Here is a 21,273-nt window from a genome sequence, read left to right as displayed (position 1 = left end):
CAAGATAACATTCTGAAGCTAAAAACATTTGCTCTGAAGCAAGAACAAAATCAAATTTTGAAATGTGACTATGCACCCTTCTAAGGACGTTTGTATTTGCCAGCCTATTAGCATCATTTAGATCACTACTGCATAGTTTTAACAAGTCAAATACTACATTTGAAGAATTACTGGCTGGTGCACTGGAGCCTGAGCTTAGAAGGCTTTGTCTCCTTCTGCAAGAACAATTTTTCTACTTTTTCAGTTTTGCTTAGTAAAAATATCTCATTTATTCTAACAACAAGAAACTGATTGGAACTGAGTAACATCTGCTTTTTTGTGTCTTTGAATAGTGTCTGAGAGTATAAAAGAATGAGAAAAAGAGTAAATTAATTTTACTCAAAATCTATCTGAAAATAATATCCACTTCATTTGTTTTTTTAAAAAGAAACATTTCCACAAAATGAACCTTCAGAACAAACACTGCAGTTCATTTACCTTTTTATAATTTAAATTAAGTCATTTTGCACTTCTATTTTAAATCAATTTTCAACCCAAATAGCTTGCTGTAAGTTACAAGTAAAAGTAATGCAGTATTTGACCATTTAATTAATTTTTTAGGATGATAACAAAAGTAATTTAAATGGATCATTACTAAAATACAGTTATTCCATTTACATGTATCACCATATGAACCAAACTTTCTTTAGTAAAGATACAAAATAATTTATTTTATTCTCATATTTCTTGCTCCAGCAGTCCTGGTTGCAATCTGGAATGTGGCTGTAAGCCAGCACTGCTCTACACTGCTCTGTCACACCACTAAATGTCTAAATAATTTGCCCCAATATCTAATACAACCTGAAATAATCTATATCAGGTGCATGCAAAAGTAAAAAGTGTCAAGCTGGAAGGCAGGAGGAAAATGATGCATGGCCTGTCTACGAAAGTTGACTGTGACATCTCAGTGCAGGTGAGCACAGGTGATACATAGGCCAAATCTGCTCCACCACAGCATTCCCATCAAACAGCCTTCACACTTACTGCCAAGGTCTACACCATTTCCTGCAACAATGCCCACCTCCCCAACACACAGCAACAGAACTGACAAATAATTCCTAAAAGAGTTTCTTCTCTTCAGCATTCATAAGTCACTTTTGGGCATCTGTTAACTGCTAAACATCAGAAGTGACAACTTAACATCCACACCAGAAGGGTGTTTGGTATGGTGTCTGTTCTTCAGCACACCTTGGTTCATAAAAAATGATTCAAAAAATAAAAATAGATAAAGCCAGCTATGAACTTACTATTACAAAAGAAAATCAGTAAGTAAAACTTCACGAGGCAGGCAGCTTTCCCTGATGCAGTGCTGACCTCAGCACCACAGAAAGCAGAATGCATCTCGATATTTGGAGTCCAACCCATCTGACTGAGCCTCAGATTCAAGCCCTTGGCAATTCATGGGGAGAGACTGGCTTGCCTTCAGCTTCTGCAAGCCACTCAGCAGGTCATGGACAGAACCACAGGACGCCTTTTTCTGTTATAGAAAACACTGAGATTTCAGATGTTTCTCCATCCCAAGTCAGGGAAAATTCACACTAACACTAAAAGATGGGGAACCAGCAGTACCTAACCAGCCTAAGCATTGGGATGTGGGCTTCAGGCTCCCTCTGAGGACTTTCTCTCTCCTGTCTGTAGCCTGGCTTACTAAGAAACCATCAGAGCCACTTTGCTCACACTAATACACTCAGAGTTACCGGTGCAAGCAGGAGCCTCCACCTGAGTCTCTCATATCTCATCCAAGTGCCATGATACTGCTTTGCAGTATAAATGGAGTGCTCAGCTCTGGTCTTTACAGGGCTAAAAACATTCAGGAGCAGAGACAGACACAAACTAAATGGGCAATGAGGGCTAAACAGTGCCAACTGCACGCACCTTTCTGTGGTGGCAACAGGGGATCAAGAACACAGGGGAAAGCAGGAGCACCTAAGCCCCCTGCCCTAATTCATCCTTGCTCAGCATTCACATGGGATACAGAGTACCTAGGTTCTACTGCTTCATTTTCCTGCTTCAGAGACAGGACACAAAATAGAATTTCCTGTGTTATCTCTCAAAAGCAAACAGACAAGGGAGAGTGCCTAAGATGTCTCTTCTCTCTCACTTGAAACGTCCTCCTAGAGTTTGAAAACCCTTTTGCAATGAACCTTTGGTGCGTTACTTTGCATTACTGCAAAGTGGGAATGTGGAGGAAGGAGAAAATGGCAATCTTTTTAGAAAATAAAGCTATCACAAATATTTCAGTCCAAGATGGTCAGTGCACTGCAATACAGGCTAAAAGCATGACATTTGTGTCAAAATAGAAAAGGGTTTGTTTTCCGTGGATACAGCAATGAAAATGGCAAAGCACTGATGTTTCAGTGAAAAGTGCTTTTCAATCTCCACCATAAGGAAATGTCTTGTTAAAATGGCATTATTTATAAGACCTTCAGAAGCATTGATTTATTAAATATATTCCCTATTTTTAGCTTAACTAGAAACTAGTACCTTCATATTCCCAGTGATTTCTAAATAATTAAATAAAGCTAATAAGACATACAGGACATAAGATGTAGTGAAAAGTTCATCAGGCTGTGTACAACAATCACATTGTACCTTGAACATGATCTCCACATACAGTTCATAGAGCAAATTGCGACAGCTTAGACAACCAATGTCATACCTGCCCCGTGCAGCTTTTTAACTGAGACCAAGTGAATGCTGCCACACAGCTCAGCATTTCAGGCCACTTCATTGTTCATTCCTCCCACTGAATACAGCAGTGGGCATGGTTATCTCAGCAGGCTCATTTCCAACAGAAGGTCCCAACATATCAAACGAGCAGCTTTCCCAAGTGACAAGATTTGCCTTTCCTAGGGAGTACGGTAAGAGTCAGCAGCAGAAAGTGAGTGCAAGTTGTGCCCCATCTCCTGTACGTGACAGAACTTTAATATTGGCAGGTTTTGCTCTCATTTGTTGAACTGTTGATTCCATATCACTTACCTAAATGCAAAGATAAGGTTCTTTAAAAACTCAGGAAATCTACAAAATCTGGATGCTTCAGAAACTATAAAAAGATCCTAAAAATGTGCTGCAACCAGAAGTTTTGTCCCTAGCAAGCTGTCTAGACAATCCATTATATCTGAGCAGGCAGCACTGGGCAACAGTGCTTCTTTAAGCACACACCATGTCAGCCAATGCTACAAGCCACTTAGGTAACTAAAAAAGCAAGCTATCAGTGTATCTGTACTAACAATTAAAACTCCTTCAGCTTGAAAGTTTATTCTGAAGTCTGTAGGGAGTTGAGTCACGCTTTAAAAATTTCTTCACTTATATCTTTTGCACAGAACTGGCAACTTGGCCATCATCTAGAAAATCATCATTTCTCTTCTCACTTTTCTGCTTAAAGAAATTGAAAGAGAGCTGGCAGGCAGCAAAGCAGGACATCACCGTGAAAGCCAGATAACTGTCACTGTGGCTCTAAACTCACCTCTTGCCTTCTTGCATTAATAATGCTTTAATGTGCTTTCGCTGGTGAGGTCTGCCCCCTACAGCTCCTCAGTCCTGCTACCAAAGCTGAGGGAATTAAGCAGTACCCAGGAACAGGAAAGTAGGAGTTTGGGACTACCTAAATTTAAGCAAGTGACACAGATAGGATGAATGTGAGGATGTTGAGGGTGCAGGCTGATGTCTTTGCAAGGCTAGCCCATCATCTCTGAAAGATCATGGTACTGGGAGAGATTTTCTTTTACTGGGGACAGGTGGAAGGAAAGGTAAAAAAAACAGCACCTATCTGCAAGGAGGAGACCAGGGAACTACAGGTTAGTCAGGATAACCTCATCCCTGGGATGATTATGGAAGAAGTCCTCATGGAAGTAATTTCAAAACACAGGAAGGGTAAGAAAGCGACCAGGACAGCCTGCATGGCTTTACCAAGCACAAACTACAAGTGACCAACCTGGCCTATGAGATGACAACCTGCCAGTACCTGAAGAGAGCTGACCAGGAACTGGAGAGGGACTCTTCAGCAGCTCTAGTGATAGGACAAGGAGTATGGGGCACAAATTGAAAGAGGGGAAATGTAGATTTGGTATCAGGAAGACATTTTTTACTCTGAGGGTGGTGAGACCCTGGAACAGGCTGTCCAGGCAGACTGTGGATGCCACAACCCTGGCAAGTGTTCAAGGCCAGGCTGGGTAAGGCCCTGAAGAACCTGGTCACACGGGACACATCCCGGCCCATGGCAGCAGGACTGGGACTACATGGGCTTTAAGGGCCATTCCAACCCCCTAACATAATATGAATTCATGAGTTTTAGAGCAAGAGCAGCAGGTGTTGTTTACAGTGCCTTTAACAAGGCTGCTGACAGTCTCCTGCAGTATCTTTATTAATGAATTACTGAGTGGTTAGTGGGCAATAAAAAACGCAGAAAAATGGCTGGATCACAGGCTCAAATAATTTCTTTCAAAGGAAACCATACAATTTAGGACCAGTTACATGGCAGCCCACAGTGATTAATACTAGGGCCAATGCTCTTTATTATCTTTTATTAACAACCTGGATGATGGTGAGTTCATGCATACCAAATTAGGGAAAGTAAGAAATAAAGTTCATCCCAATGGGAAGCAGAAGGGCAGATCTCTTCTTTCTGCTGACCAGTGTCAGGACCTCAGGAAACAGCATGGAGTTGTGTCAAGGAAGTTCAGTTTTGATGTTAGGAAAAGGTTCTTCATCCAAAGTGTAGTCGAAAAGTGGTCACAGCACCAAGCCTGATAGAGTACAAAATGTGTCTGGATAACACCCTCAAGGTCACAGTGGGATTCTTGGGGCCATCCTCTACAGGGCCAGGAGTTGGACTTCAATGATCCTTGTAGATCCCTTCTAGCCCAGGATATTGTATGAGAACAGTAGTGCTATTCAAAGGGATCTTACTCTGAGGATATGGGCCGACAGGAATAAAGTTCAGGGTTAATGTGCAGGGGGGAAGGAGTAACCACACACCACAGTAGTGGTGCAGAGGGCTGACTCATTAGAGAGCAGCTTCACAGAATAGCAGAGGGTAGCCTGGCAGGCAATTTAAACATGACTCAAAGTGTATACCCATAGTAAAGACTATGGGTGTAATGGCTAAAATCACTTTCCAGGCTGTATAGTTGGACAAATGTGTGGCAAGCAGATGGACAGACATGTTTATTGCTCTCTACTCAATGCCCACAAGACACATTATCTGGTCTAATGCATTTATGGCTTCCAAGTACAAGAAAATACTGGCCTACTGGAGTTACCTACTGCAGTGCACTCTCAGCAAGTTCACAGATGACACCAAGTTGGGTGGAAGTATTGATGTGCTGTAGGCTAGGAAGGCTATGCACAGGATATGGACAGGCTAGATCAATAGGCTGAGGCCAAGTGTATGACAGTCAACAAGGCCCAGTGCCTTCAGTCACAACAACCCCATACAGAGCTACAGGCTGGGGCAGAGTGGCTGCTAAGCTGCCTGGTAGAAAAGGACCTGGGGGCAGCTGTCAGTTGCTGAACATGAGCCAACAAGTGCCCAGGTGGCGAGGAAGGCCAATGGCCCTGGCCTGCATCAGTAATAGTGTGGCCAGCAGGACCACTGGGCAGTGTTTGACCTGTACTTGGCACTGCTGAGGCCACATCTCAAGTGCTGTATTCAGTTTTGGGCCCTTCACTACAAGAAAGACATTGAGGGGCTGGAGCATGTCCAGTTCTGGGAAATGGAGCTGGGGAAGGGCCTGGAACATAAATCTGATGAGAAGCGGCTGAGGGAGCTGGGGATGTTTAGCCTGGAGCAAAGGAGGCTCAGGGGCAACCTTATCAATCTCTATGGCTGCCTGAAAGGTGGGTGTAGCCAGGTGGGAGTCAGTCTCTTCTCCAAAGTAATAAGCAGTAGGATGAGCAAAAATGGACTTGGGTTGGATCAGAGGAGGTTTGGATTGGATATTAGGAAAAAAATCTTCACAGAAAGGATTGTCAAGCACTGGAACATGCTGCCCAGGGTAGCAGCTGAGTGACCGACCACATGTAAAGGAATTTAGAAGATTGAGTGTGGTGATTAGGCACATGGTTGAGTGGTGGATTTGGCAGCTCTGAGTTTACAGCCAGACTTGATGATCTTAAGGACCTTTTCCAACCTAACTAATTTTATGATTCTATAAATGAGCCCAGTGGTGGGCCACCAAGATGATTAAGGGCTCAGGTATACATTGTACGTGAAGAGGCTCATAGGACCCATTGAGCTTTAAGAGAAGGGTTCTTGCTACCTACACAGCTATCTAAGGGGGAAGTGGATCATGGAGGCAAGCTCTTCTTGAAGGCACTTGGAGACAGGACAGGAGATAACAGACACAAGTTACAAGGGAAATTCAAATTAGATTGAAGAAAAACTTTATCATCATGAAGTCAGCCAGCCATTGGCACAGGTGTCAGAGAGGCTGTGGAATCTCCATCTCTGGAGATACAACTCGACCAGACAAAGCCCTGAGCAGCCTCATCTAATTGAAACTGCTTTAACCAGGGAACTGGATCAAGTAACTTCAGAAGTCCCTTCCAAGCCAAATTTAAAGAATGAAGCTCACCATTCATATCTAGATGTGACCAAGTATACAACAGCATGTGACAAGCTCTAGAAGCAGGTAACTGCAAAATCTTCTGACCTCTACCAAACCAAAGCAGCTGCATCACTGCACACATGCTCCCTGATGTGAAGGGTGAGCAGACAAACCAGCTGTTTGAACATTTAGATGCTTCATTGCTGATATTATTAAAGCATTTAATTATTCTGGCTCCCACCAAGAAGGAAAATATTTTTTCAACATCTTTGTTTATTCACTATTTCCACAGCCTCCTCTCGGAGGTTCCAGTTGAGTGGCTCAGCAGACAAGTTTTGAAACCCCAGAGCACCCTCATGTGGCTAGATGTTGCTAGGAGTTCTCCTTCCTCCATCTGAATTGTGTGAGGTGCAAGCAAAATCCACATTTTATTCACAGGTTTATCACCCCACCACACAATCAACTGGGCATGGTTCTTACGCCATAAATAATATTTCTGCTGCCACGCAGCTCTTCCAACAGACCCTGTTTCAAGTCTCTTCTTCCCCCCAGAGTAGAGCTGCTGACTGGATGGCTGGTCCAGGGCACCAGCAGCAGGTGCCAGAGCAGGCACCTCGAGCAGCACACTCCAGACACGGTGCTGAACCTTGCTTCTGTGAAGCCTCTAGGTATTACTGCTCACGCCAGGCTGGGGAGCAACCTTCACCACCTCTCTCTTTCCTGAACAACAGTTTTCCCTCAAATTAAGGTAACATTGAAATTTCTTGGTCGCAGATAAAGATTTTTTTCTTTTCCCCCACTCACTTTCTTTTTTTTCCAATAAAGATAGACTGGGAGAACAACAGCTGCACTGCTTCTTTCCAGGTCTCCCAACCACTGCAGTGTGCTCCTCATGCTGCACAGCGAAGGAAAGGCCCTAACACTGCACACACCTCCCTCACTCCACCTAACCCGTGCCTGCCTGTCCATCCCCTTTCTCCTTGCAGCAGAGCAGGCAGGCTTCTGGAACAGGCATGGGCTCTTCACACACTACATTTAGCCTGGCAGATCCTCTTAAACTATAAACACAAGCACTGTAAACTGCATTAAGAAGTTCATAAAACAACAGCCTACCCAGATTTTCATGTCAAAGCCATTCAAAAGCAGCAGCAAGGCTGGTGTAAAGAAGAGGTCAAAAGGCTTAGGTCTAAACATACATCTCTACCACCAAATAACATCTTACTGAAATGACTCTAAGTCAGAAGAGATTGTACAAGTCTGTGGTTGGCTACTTCCCTACTGTCTGTAAGCTGAAAACATAAAGGGAGCTAAATAATAATTTTTAAATGCAGAAGCAGCAAAAACAGAACGCTCTCCTCCAGGTTCCCTACCCTGATAACAAGTAAATACGTAATACCTTCTCAACTCCCTGTTTTAGGGATATGTATATTGGTGGTAATCAAACAATGAGAGAAGCTAAAGGAATTAACATGTTATACAAAACATTACAAAGCTAATACAGAGGAAATTACAAATATTTTATTTACAATCCCACAATAGTTTGGATCGGAAAAGCCTTCTGCAGGACATCTAAGTGCACTCTGTTCAACGGTAATCTGTTGAAAATTTAAAAACCGAGGACATTTCACCTTATGAAGTGGTACTTTGAACCTTGCTGATTAAGAATGGGTAAATTTTTAAACTGTGAAGAAGAACCAGTCTGACCACAAGTTACTGTACGCACTACAGTAAAATATAAGCAGAATGTTACTGTCCACATTACACGAGATCAGAATAACCCCTTCAGTCCATAAGGCTCCAGAGGATTCAGTTTAGTAACTAAAAGAAGTTGCAGGTGGCAGTTCCAATTCCTCAAGTGTTTTGAAAGAGTACCTTTTACAATACAGCTCTCAAAGCACAGGAGTGCTACAGCTTTTATCACTGAATGCAAAATACTTCCTATAGTGTATCAACCCTGCTGGTGCAAAACGTGTGGCTAATACGAAACAACCACTAGTCACCATCTCCCACATTCAAATTAAGGAAAGAAACATTACAGGCCAGATAAGGTTTTCATTGTCAAAAGTGCCACCCCTGATCTCTGAGTGAAGCCCAAAAGATGAACATTTTTTTGCAAAGTTGCTGAACAAGAAGCCTAGAAACTGAAATGCAACTCACCCATCCACATTCCATGGTGGGTGTTCATTCCATTCTCCATCCCATAGGTGACCATGATCTGACAGGTGGCAACTATTCTTCCCATGTAACTGTTGTAACTGATACACAAGTTAAACTTGGAGAAAAGCAGCTTCCAAACTGAAAGGAGCTTGAAGATCACTGCTTCTATTTCAGACTTGCACAAGAACTTGCACAGCTGAAAACACTTTTCCCCCAAGTTGTCTGTTAAAGGACATTACATCTCTGCCTACCGATTCCAGTTTTTCTTAAATTAAGGTGAAATATCTAAGTCACACATCAAATCCCAAAATCAGTAGAAACCTGTTCAATCATCATTGTACTAACCAAAATTCTGGAAAAAAGGATTAAGTGTTACCACCCAAATAAGACCTCTCTCCTCTGAGTTACGCTATCTACATAAAGAAAACAGCAAGTCAGCAGCCAAAAAAGCTATTTACCTGGCAGATACACATCATTCCATTTTCAGATAACTGGCAGACCCAGTAAGAACCCACTATGAAACATGCTGACTAAACATAAGACTTCAACTTGAGGAGGAGGAGCCATGTGCTAGCATGAAGTAACAGGTGCTCCACAGCTCTCATACACTACTAAACCAGAAAGCAGAATTAAGACAGGAGTCCTTGACATTTCTTGGACTCTGAAAAAATGCTGCGGGTTTTCTTGGATATAAACCACATTTCATCACCTTACCTTTCTCCAAGAGTCAACTCAAGCATCTGTGTTTAGGTAGCACAGGCCTGTGATAGCAGGCACCCTATCAAACATGCCTGAGAACCCTGCCCTGCTCTGGAGATAATCAAATCACAGCAGAGCTTGCCTGCACTGGCTCACACATTCATCAAGTGATCAGAGAAAGTGTAAGCAGCATGCTCAGGAGGAAGAAACAGGGATCTCTGAAATTATGGATTTTGTCTCCATCACATCCCATGATGAATTCCTACTTCCCTAGAAATGTCCGAACATTTGCCAGGCGATGGGAAGTAGAGAATTAAATCTTTATTTTGCATATGCACAGCTTTTGCTCCAGCTATTAAAGTGTCTTTATCTCAACCCAGAAGTTTTCTTACTTTTAGTCTTCCAAGTCTCCTCTTCTGCTCGCTGCAGGGGAGTGAGTGGGTGGCTCTGCTGGAAAGAGCTGCCTGCTAGGTGAGCCCACAACACAGGATTATTCCCTACGACTGAACTACAACTACTGATAAGTCTGCAGTTCATGAATGGAACATCACATCTGAGATCAGTTTAAGACTTGGAACCTATTGCCTCATACTTTACATATCACTCGAGCAGGTAATGTCAGTCTCTTCCACTTCTATTGCTCAGTTCAGCCATGCATCCTATGAAAAGAAATACCCTTAGGTTTTCTAAAGGTGACTATCTTAACTCTCATGCAAAGCCAGCACTTGTCTGTCAGCCCTGCTACACACCATGCATTACAAGAGTGACTTGTCCACCTGGATCACTCACCACTTCATCTCTAAGTCTGTGGATTTACTGCAATTCTCCCTCTCCCCTTGTTCCTCCCTCCAGAGAACGTGAGCCAGTTGCCTCCAGCATAGGTAATTAGGAAAATAAAAGAAAATTAATTCCTGACCACTGTGGTCAGGAATGTGCTTTCACAGCACTCAGGTAGGCAGGAAACAGACTGGCCTCACGCCTCCACCTCACTGCAGAGGGTGTGTGTATTTCTGGATCTCTCATCTTAAGGAAACTGCAAACAGGGCAGGGATCATAGCTGCTCAGAGGCCTCAACAATCATTCTTTGGGTTTCTCCCTTCCCAGACGTCTTTTCTGAAAGGAAAAGGTCTCTCTGGAATACAGAATTTAAACTTATCCTTCCCTTTTATACCTTCTGAATAATACTATATAAGCCTGCAAAAAGGTATGCCCTCCTACTGAGCCCCTTCCAACATTTTCAACAGGACAGAAAAGGCCACAGAACTTTTATTTTGAGACCCATTAGCCTGAGGGTCTAAAGAAAGCTTTACACTGAACAGAACTTCAAAGCCTGAAAGAGAGCATCTACTGGGAAACAAAAATCTGGTCCCAGAAAATAGACTGATGCAAACCCATTTTTCTCACATTTTCTGAAAGAAAATTATTTTAGTGATGAACTTGCAATGGTTCAGGATAAATTCCCTATGAAAATAAAGGAACAACTTTGTAAATGAAACTATTCCATCTCTCTGTGCCTGTAATTAAAAAAAAAAAAAAAGTTATCTGTTCCCTGTGTCAACAATTTCTAAGCTCCTTTTAAAAAATTCAACAGTCCTATTTGGACTGAATTATTCTGAAATACTTGGCTAATAAGAAACTTAGACACCCAGCACCACAGCCCCATATCTGTAAAGACAAATTATTTTCCAGACTTGTGTTGGTCTCATTTGCAACATCAACTAAAAAGGAACCAAAATTACGTATTAAAAAAGACACCAATGTTTGCCACTTAAGTATTTACCTAAATTTAAAATTGCCCCTCCATCCTTATAATCTCCATTTCTTACTCTGTTTCGTCTCCTGAAAGGTCTAAAAATGGATGCAGAGAAAGATATGGGGAAATAACTGTTCTCATCATACACAGAATTACAACCAAAGTATCAGTGCAGATAGGTGCCATTTTCTCAGGCAAAGTAGACCTGAATTCTTCAACAACTAGAACTCCATTAATAAGTTTTTTTTTAAATCCTTTTTATAAAAATTTTTTTTAAAAAATCAACAAACAAACCATAAAACTAAACAAAGCAAAACAAGCAAGATAATATCCTTTTGGCATCCTATTTTGTCACAGACATGCTATTACAATCCCTACTCCGGGACATCCTTCTCTAAATACTAACAAAAGCACTCTGAAATTAGTCTAATGAGGATACATATAATCCTGAGGAGAAGGGATTGAAATCCTTCCAAGAGCACTTCCATGTCCACTTATGCACAGACAGTGGTGGTGACAGCCCAGCACCAACTCTGCTCACGTTGTTCCAGGTGTACAGGGAATTCAACTACTGGTGCAGAACACAAGCACTTTCAATGAAACTCAGCACACAGTCAGCAAGGAAAGCTGTGCCTCTGCTGTGTTCCCAGCCCTGCTCAGGGTGTTGGGGCTGGAAAGAGAAGCACGTTGTGCTGTTACTTACAGAGCACCCCTACAAAAACACAGTGCTCACCCACAAGCTGTGGGGGATCCCCTGCTGAACCCAAACAGATCTAACACGGAACAGAAGTCAGAGAGCTGATTAAATAAAGTTTACATCCTTCATGGCACATGTAATGTAGTAGTGCTGTTCTAGAATATGTCAGCACTGTGGTGGTGTTGTTGAAAAACACAAGCCAACTGATGCCCTGAGCTAACTAAAGAGCACGGACAAAAGGAGAGGTGGAAGTGTGAGTTATTCACCAGGCTGTCACACTGCCAATGGAAACCATGCAGCAAATGCCTGCACCTGCTAAATTCACATTACTATTTTCTCCTCATTATTTTGCACATACAAGTCTGCAAAGTCAACTACACAAATTTTACATATTTTCCCACCTAAAACATGTTTAGTAGTTCAAAGCATTTTGCAACAGGTATTCGATGAATCTAAGTTTTTGTTGTTTCATTACCACTAGTTTTTATTACTCATGTTTTAAATTTTAATGTTATTTGATGAGCTTTCGTTGAGTTAAAACCAAGGTTCAGGATCCAGTATTCCAGCAAGTTTTTAAACCATCTTCAGAGAGGGAAGGAAATTCCAGAAATGTCTTTGAAAACATTTAACCGTCTACTTAGAAGGAAAAAAAAGAAATCCAAAAAGTCCCATCCCCTGCCACACACTGAAACCACTCCAAACAACTTTAAACAATACAGGCTTTTTGGAGCAATGGTAGTGTTTTGTTACTTCTTTAGTGATTTTGTTACCCCAACAGTAACATTCACAGGGCTCAAAATATATCTATGGAATTTGTATTTTAGCAAAACAGATTAATACACTTATTCGCATTTGTTCTAAATAATCTCATAATGAAACAAGAGACAAGCAAAAACGCAAATTTCAACTCAACTGCATGCTCAGTCTCAGCAGTTGCCATGCTACTAGGCACTAGGTAGAACTAGACACCTGGATTAGAAAACAAAGGAAATAAAGTTAATCCTTCAGAACTGGAACTACTTCTTTTCAATCTTTCCTTCGCCAAGAAAAAAATGGAAATAATTTTATTTCTGTACGGAATGAGAAAACCCTACACCCTGAGGCCAACCTTACTGCAAATTTTTTAGGTCACTCAAACCTCAGTAACCTTCCCCCATACCCTCAACTCTCTCTCAGTACTGACTGACAGAAAGTCACTTTTCACAGTCACGTGATAGAGATAAAGGCTTTTTCAGATAACATGTGGAAAAACAGTGGCATTAAGTGGTTTCTTGAACTACTGACAATAAAACAAACCTAAAAGCAATCTCGAGGAGCTCAGCAGGAGTTCAGATCCTATTCAAGCAGAGGCATCAAAAAATGCCTCTGTATTTATCTAACGAGTTCACCTAAAATTCATTGGTAGCCCAGTACATTTTCAGATTAATTGTTCAACAGCTCTGTAACAAAATAGTTTTCACAGATCATCTTCAATTACAAACATAATTTACTACATAACCAGGAAAAGAAAGTAATATAATCATTTCTGAAGCCTAAAAATATATTGAAGAAGTTTTTACACCTCTCAAAAATACTCAAAGGTATATATATATATATATATATATATATATAAAAAGAAATAATTTGTTCTCCTTGAGCAGAAGTTTTAATTAAAACTCATTAAAGGACATAATGAGAATGCACTAGCACATGAAAGTACAGCAAATATTCCCCCTCAGCTAATCTCTAAGTAAGCTTCCCCAGAGCTGTAGCAAAACACAGCACTGCAGGGCACAGCTCAGGCTAAGCCCTCTCTAAATTAAGTATGACATATGCTGTGACACAAAGCACTGTGCACCCCACTCTTTATAACACCAGCACATACTTCTGTATGCACATTATACACAAACAACTCAAAACGTTTCTAATTTCTTTATAGCAGTGAGAATTGTCATATTTCAAACTTGCCCACCCAGTCTTTAAACTTCTGAAGAAGGGTGTAAGGCTGTCTTGTTCCCTAGCAATAATTCAATTCATCCTGTTTTGCTAAACAACTCCAAAACAAACATCAAGTAATTCCTATTAACCAAATGTTTCAGACTTAGATCAGCTGGATTAATACGTGTGGTGCTTTATTCTACATCTTTTTAAACTATCAAACTATCAACAAATGACTTTTTAACCAAATAGACAAGGAAAAAAAATCATTGAAATAAGTAAAAGGTCACATTAAGTCACTTATTTCTGTTTAATTTTAACCACTTGAAGCTGACAACTGTTTCTAGCTCTGACACTGTAAATAAAGCATTGCTGAAAATTAGTAAAAGACAACAGGAACACACAAGTACAAGGAAGACAGAACTGCTTAAATATTACATTCCAATGGTTAGTGTTGCAAGCCAGTGAGAATGACCACACAAACTAGAGTTAAAGACAAACAGAAAAAAAATAGTTTGATACCAGATCCAGAAAAAGGAAAAGGTGCTTTGCAAAGAAAAAGGATAAATTTCTCAAAGCATGGATTTTGCCTCTAAATCTGAAAAGGGAGACCCAGAAGATGAATCATTAAAATCGAGTCTTATTTAACTGAAGCAGGGACGGCCTTATGGCTTCAAGAAAGCACTCAGGTTAATACCACTCTTGGGCAGTTTCTCAGAGCTAACTCCAGCCTGATTAACTGTGTGTTGAGAAATACAGAGACTCTCCTTCTGCCGCAGTAATGTTCTTCTGTGCCCTGAATATTGCCAGTTGATCCCTCACTAACTCAAGAACTGCAACAGAACACAACTGATACCAATGGAAGATTCTGAATCAGTTCAGTTGAAACCAATCTAAAAGTTGACTTTGGGGAACTTCTGTGTCAGTGTTAACTTCCCTGATGTGATACCCCAACTAATTTAAAACAAAATTACAATTACTTGACTAAAACTGTTACCCCAAACTATTAAGAGTGGAAAAAAATACTGCAAGGCTGGTTTGCACCTAATATTTCCTGCTTCTTAGGTAAATTAAACAACATAGATTCCAACTCTGAAACTGAAGATTGGAAGCTCTCACTTTGGGCATTACTAATTCCCAAATAGAAATTTTGAGGCTGCTTTATAATGAAAAAGCGAGGAATATTCACAAGGATGCAGGCACTTTGCTTGAATATCAAGTGTTGTGTGAAATTTCTTATCTAGCTTTCTGCACACTGCTCAAAGATACCTTCTGCATATTTCATCATTTCCTCCAGCATTAGAGCTGAAGGGGGGGCAACTACGTCTGAAGAGGTGGATCACTGTATCATGTAATATTTTGTTTTTCCAGCTTGGGGAAGCAGTAAGAAAGATATCATTGAGACACACAATGTGTCCAATTCAACTGACTTCAAAGAACTGGTTTTGGAAATAGAGCTGAAAGCATCTTTTCCTCTTTTCCATAAAAGTTAAAAGTGGGCAGGTGAAAAATTAAAGAAAAAAAAAATAATCAGACACCAGGTTTTAGTATGTCAAGAAAAGGTAATGCAAACATTCTCTACAGAAATGATCATGCAATCATTTCCAAGAATGATCATAAAAAGTAGCAAATCATTAAATATGTAGTTAAGGGGAAAACTTCATGCAGAATGGGTTTGTACAGTACATACCCAGATAGGATCTCTTGGGAGGTGCTTTGATTTCTTCATCCTTACTATCTGCAGCTACATAAAAAAAAGAGTTGAAGGGAAAAAAAAAAAACAAAGGAAAGACAAACAGACTTTTATGATTAAATGCAACAGTGGTTATGTGAGTTACAGTTTAGTCAGTTAGTACATTTTATTCATTAAAAAATAATAGCCAGACCAAAACATGCCAGAAATTTTAGTGCCCATGCTTTCTATAAAGCTCCCACCCCACGATGTTAAGATAGGACTGAGCAGTAGGAAGTCCCAGAACAGTCTCAGTGCACAATCCAACAGGAGTGTACCTATGAGGGGAAAATAAAGGCTTAAAAAACAATGAAACAAACAGCTTGAGTCTTACTTTAGACTACATAAACTCTAAATTTCCATGATCAGAGAAGACAAGCTGTTACCTCAGCAACTTTGGGTGTGTGGATATGTATGTATAAACAGCTGACACAGTAGTTGCCTTGCCTCTGGTGGAAAATGCTGTTCAAAAATACTGTCACAAAGCCCAACATCAAGAAGGAGAGAACAGACCTCATCTGCAACCATGCTGCATGCTAAACCTTTCTCTTTCTAACCTGCCTCTGCCAGCTGAAAACTGTGTATTACACAAGAGAGTTTTCCAGTGCCAAAACCAAAGATCAGAGTGCTATAATAAGGTACAAGTTATAAAGCAGATTAAGTCAACCAGCAAAACTGGATGAATGACAAGAGGAAATAATTTTCATGTAAAAACACAGGAGCTCATGTTCTACTTGGGGAACCTGGGCTGAACAAGTAAGGAGAGATGTCCAAGAGTCTCCTCTCAACAAATGATGTCCACTGGTTTTCAGTAGAGTTCCTATATTTAGGGGGTTCAAAATCTGTCACAATGTCTTGGGCATTACTAGAATCTTTATTGGCGGGAGGTGAGAGGCTGATTTGGGGAAAGAAAAAGAAGGTCCTACACAGAATGTCTGTCTCTCCAAGAATATGAAGAGACTGCTCTGGCCCACCAACATTCCCAAAAGTAACCAGATGTTTTCAGCTGTCCCTATCTGTGACCACATTGCTTCAACCACCTCTTGGTTCTTGAGTAAAGACATAGCACATGCACATTTTGTATTTCGATTTTCAGCTCTCTAGCACTGTAGCACCATCATGCCCCAAAATATTAGAATACTTTGAACAAAAACAACAACAAAATTAACAAGAAGGCTGGCCCTTTCTGCACTGAGCCAACAATGCAGCATACATACGGCTGCACAAGATGCAACTTTAAAACTTGGGAACAAATATGGAAAACTATTGTTAACACAACAATGGTACCAGGAGATCTGCACTGGAGCAGTTAAGATGCAGTGAGTTAATTACAGGATAAAAGGTAAGAAGCTATTGTTCATGCCTGCTGATTTTACCTGAAGATTCCTTCATGTAGTTTTCAAAGCATTAGTATGCAGGGGAGAGAACTGCCCTATCACTGGAGGTTTTAAAATTAAATTGGGGTATTTGTTGGTTTTGCATATTGTCTGGCTTGGGTGCTGGTTTTTCCCTATCTGAATTGTTAAAAACAGGCTACACAGTCCAAGATTAAAGAAAAAGAAAAAGTAGTAGAACAGTAGGATATATGAAGAGCACTTGCTCTGTTTTCAATCAGTATGTACTGATAGACTTTAGTCTGTCTATCCAAAACAAAAAATCAGAGAAGGTAGCAAAAGCACAAGATGGGTTGCACCACTTTCAGGTTAATTTCATTTTGCAATACTAAAAGGGAGTGGGGGGAAATCCCATAATTGAGAAGTAACTGTGAGAAGGGAAAAAAATTCAAGAAAGTTCACATAATCTTTTTAAGTTCTCTATGTACAGTCCAAAAAAAGCCCCAAACATTACTAGAAAATCTAGGGAGACTACATTTCTCATTCTATGATAGCTACCCTACAAATAAAAGTACAAGTAAATTGACTGAATGGCTTTATATGTTCTGAATAGTCATTGACATTTTGGGTATTTTAAGCCAGTAATACCACAAAACAGGCTAAAGAATACAGAGCAAGCTTGTCAGGATTTGAAGAGATTGCTTCTTAATGCTTCAAGATAGGAAGCAGATTCCTTCTGAACTAGTTATTATTTAAGGGACCTAATTTGTGAGAAAAATAAAAACAAAAGGAAAAAAGGCAATTCCACGTAACTGAAAACAATGGCAAATATATACTTATGTCACTTGGAAAAAACATTTCATTTAACAATAATATAAGAAAACAGCAAACCTCTTCCATTGAAATATTCTGTTCTTTCTAAATATTTTGAAATATTTTGCCGAAACATTCAAAGGGAGGATAGAAAATAAAAACGTTCACAATGAAGACCAGCCACGTGATAAGTAATTATATGATCATACAGAAATAGTGTACCTTCCCTCAGGATTCTGCAAGGTTAACCAAAAATATTGACTTCAAACCTAGCTCTTCACTGCCCCAGTAAATTCTAAGGAAAGAAAGTAAGTAAACACATTTATCAGCTTGCCTACATCACCATAAAACTTTAGAGATAAGATTAAGTGTATGATTAGAAACACAGATCTCACTCCTACTCATGCTTGAAACCTATCATTTTGTCCAGCTTGAAAGGAGCTTTGTACGCATATGTATGTTTATTTTGATGCATCATACAGATGTCCTTACTAAAAATCAATCCCATGTAAGAAAAATACTCCAACTATTCTCAGTGTTTGTGGGAGGATGTAAGCTTTTCAATGAAAACAAATAAGTAAGGGCCACAAGTAGGTAAAAATTAGCCTCTCTAGCAAATTCCATATGACAAACTGAGTTTTAGTCAAAAGGTTTAAATAGCACAATGCAACCTTAAAGAGTTTCTGTCATCTGTCAAGGGAAGGACTGATTACCCCTAAGGAGACTGTATGTCTTTCAGGGAGAGTTGCTTAAAGAGCACTATATATTAAACTGAAGAGTCTCCCTTTTCTGTCCAAAGGTTACTGAAGGAGCCTGCAAATGTGAGTGTGTAAATGGGCACAAGAACAATTTCCTCTCAGAAAGGGCAAATAGAGAAACCTCTCAGTCACTCCATAAAACGCTAGCACAAACAGCAGAGGAGGAAGAAAGCATACATGCCCCTCCCAAATGCTTCCTGGAATTTACCTGCCGCTAAATCTGGCTGAAAGTACTTTTTAAGTCGTTCATCCTGCCAGACTGAAAACCCCTGTGAACACAGCAGCTTGTGTTTTGAAGCTGGAGTGCAGCTCCTCTTCCACATGAATTCACTTACCTGAATAGTTTCTCACCGCACTCTACAATGAGCAGGAATGGAAATAGCTTCCTTAGCTATTAGATAAATCACCCTACTCCACAGCTAGGAGCTGCTGCTATCTGGAATTGGATCAGACCCTCCATTATTAGAGAGTGTGGAAGAGAACAGATGGAGAGAATAAATTATACATCCTTAATGGCAAAACAACTGACAGAAAGCTGACAGTGTTAATTCCGTTCTTGTTGGTAATAAGCTGTTACATAAAATGTTTTAAGTCAAAGTCAACACAGAGAAACAAAAACCTACCCATCTCACATTTCTTATCAGCAGGGAAAAAAGTAAGGACACTGCACAAAGACTGAACATTTTATTAATTAGAGAATAATAGTCTGGTCCAACTGAAATTATCCAAATTAACAAAATTAACCAAGATAAAAAATATGGGAAAATTCCCATGAATCCCAACTAGTTCTACACTAAAGGAAATGGTACACAAAAAGAGAAATTTTGCAACTATGATAAGAAGCACCTGTTTTTTTGATAGTCAGTAACAAGTAAACAGAAAATTATTACTACAAAAGCAAATGTTTGAAATTACAGCATTTAGATAAGAGTATAAGATCATAACTAAGAACTTGGTAAAAAGTACAACTGAAGAAAATAACTTCTTATTCCAGCCAAGATCTTTTTAAAAATCTAGGCTAGCACAAAAACATAACAGCCAGCTCTATATTCAGAATGCGGTGTGAAATATTAGGGAGAACTCCAGTTTCTAGACTGAACCAAGACCTGCTTGAAATAAAATTTCAGCTGTGTATTTTTATCTGGAAAATAAGCATTTTCAAAAAAAAAAAAGTTCAGAAAGTGCTACAGTGGGGAGACTGGACTGCAAGATAGAACTTTTGTACTAAGTAGAGCACACTATACTTTCAGAAATATTTATCCTAAAAAAGCCAATTCCCGTCACTGACCTGCAAAAGAACGGCGTTTCACGTTCAGCTCATTGGACACACGCACTTCAGTGCACAGTTTCAGCATCAGTAACATTGTAATGATCATGATAATGCTCTGCCACAAAAGAGGGGATTCAAAACGCCTTCCAAACCTGAAAAAGAAAAAGAAAGTATGTAAAATATCTAAGCACCTGGAAAAGGAAATGCTATCAGTAACAGGTATGGAAGGCTGACAAAGTCAGTCACCAGACAGACCTAATTGCACATACACTATCTCAGAGCAGAAGTATCTGAGAAACTTATTTCAACATCCCAGTGGACTGATCCTAAAGATGCTGAAGAGAGAAGCTTAAGCCTTTGCTTCGAAAGCCAGCAGCAAACCTATTGTTTTGAAAGGAGAATCACATTCATTAAGCACTAAGTCAGAACACAGAGACCAGAGAGTTATGCCACATTAGCACCAGTTATGTGTGCTCTCCACACACACACTCAAAAGATTTCACATGGACTTCTGTGCAAAACTTCCCTTTCTCAATTTTTAATTTTTAAAGTAAGTCAAAACCAATAGCACTTGCCCAATGAAGACATAAATATCCACAGCCCTGTCTAGACATCTGAGTGGAAAAGCCAGGTCTGCAGAACACACCAACTATTTAATAAATTTTTGTCTTATTTGGACCAAGACTGGGAGAAGTACAGAAGTCCAGATGTGTCATGGGAGCTTCTGAGCACTTTCTTCACACAACAGAGAGGGTGAACTTGGATTGTGGCCAGTCTTGACTGAAGAGCTTACTGCACAAGGTTCTGCTGTAGAAAAAGGAGAATCCTTCGGTGGAGATCAGTAATGCCCCAAGATCCTCTTCCTAGATTACCTGATGAAAGCTCAGCAATCCCCACCACACACTCAGTAAGTGCATAAGGGGTAAAGGGTGGAAGCTTATCACATGCAGCCCTCGAAGAACATCGCATTTACAACAGGACACACACATCAGTGAGCTGCTGCTCCTGTGCTCAGTTGTGCTAGGTTTTATGCCTTAAAGACAGAGATGATGAGGAAGTGATTTGGTCAGAACATTTTGCTGTGCTCCTCAGCTCCCTTGCCTGCACTGTGAGGCACATAGGCTTTCTAAACTTAACAGCACAGTCACTAAGGTCAATCTTTGACCATGTCATGCTGACCGAGTCCCAAGCCTCACAGGCATGGCAATTATTGCCCTCTTCATGACAGTTCCTGTTTTACAGCACCCTGGTAAAAGGGAATTTGTTATGCTTGGGCTACTTTCATGGCCGAACTCCATGCTAGTAAAAACCAGCTAGGTTCACTACCATGCTGTCTCACACTACTGTGTTTCCACTGCAGCCATTTCACCAGAGAGACTTTTTTTTTTAAGAGTTGACTAACAAGGAACAGGAGAGAGACTGGAAAGTTCTTGACTAGCTTCCTTGGAAATCCTGTGCAGAAGAGTCAAGCAGCCCAAATCAGTGAAAATAGCCAAGTATTTCCTGCCTAATGGCATACAGCTGGGGAAAAGTACAACTCCTTAAGCCTCCACACT

At 40.4% G+C, this 21,273-nt stretch overlaps 1 protein-coding gene across 2 annotated transcripts in view; it reads right to left on the bottom strand.

Moving 5' to 3' along the window:
* Positions 1–21,273, bottom strand: part of SLC66A2 (solute carrier family 66 member 2) — a 62,912-nt gene that overhangs the window by 33,365 nt on the left and 8,274 nt on the right. Inside the window, exons 3-4 of one of the 2 annotated variants that reach the window (XM_014877639.2) lie at positions 19,736–19,869; positions 15,501–15,554 (exon numbers count right to left, since the gene is read on the bottom strand). In XM_014877639.2, coding sequence (XP_014733125.2) covers positions 15,501–15,554; positions 19,736–19,869 — 188 coding nt within the window. The remainder of the gene's footprint in view (positions 1–15,500; positions 15,555–19,735; positions 19,870–21,273) is intronic. The other variant, XM_014877647.2, reaches the window with a different exon arrangement.

The sequence above is a fragment of the Sturnus vulgaris genome, chromosome 1 (assembly GCF_052056855.1).
Source record: "Sturnus vulgaris isolate bStuVul1 chromosome 1, bStuVul1.hap1, whole genome shotgun sequence".
Lineage (NCBI taxonomy): Eukaryota > Metazoa > Chordata > Aves > Passeriformes > Sturnidae > Sturnus > Sturnus vulgaris.
The sequence above is the reverse complement of the archived record's forward strand: the minus strand, read 5'-3'. Positions and strand labels throughout refer to the sequence as shown.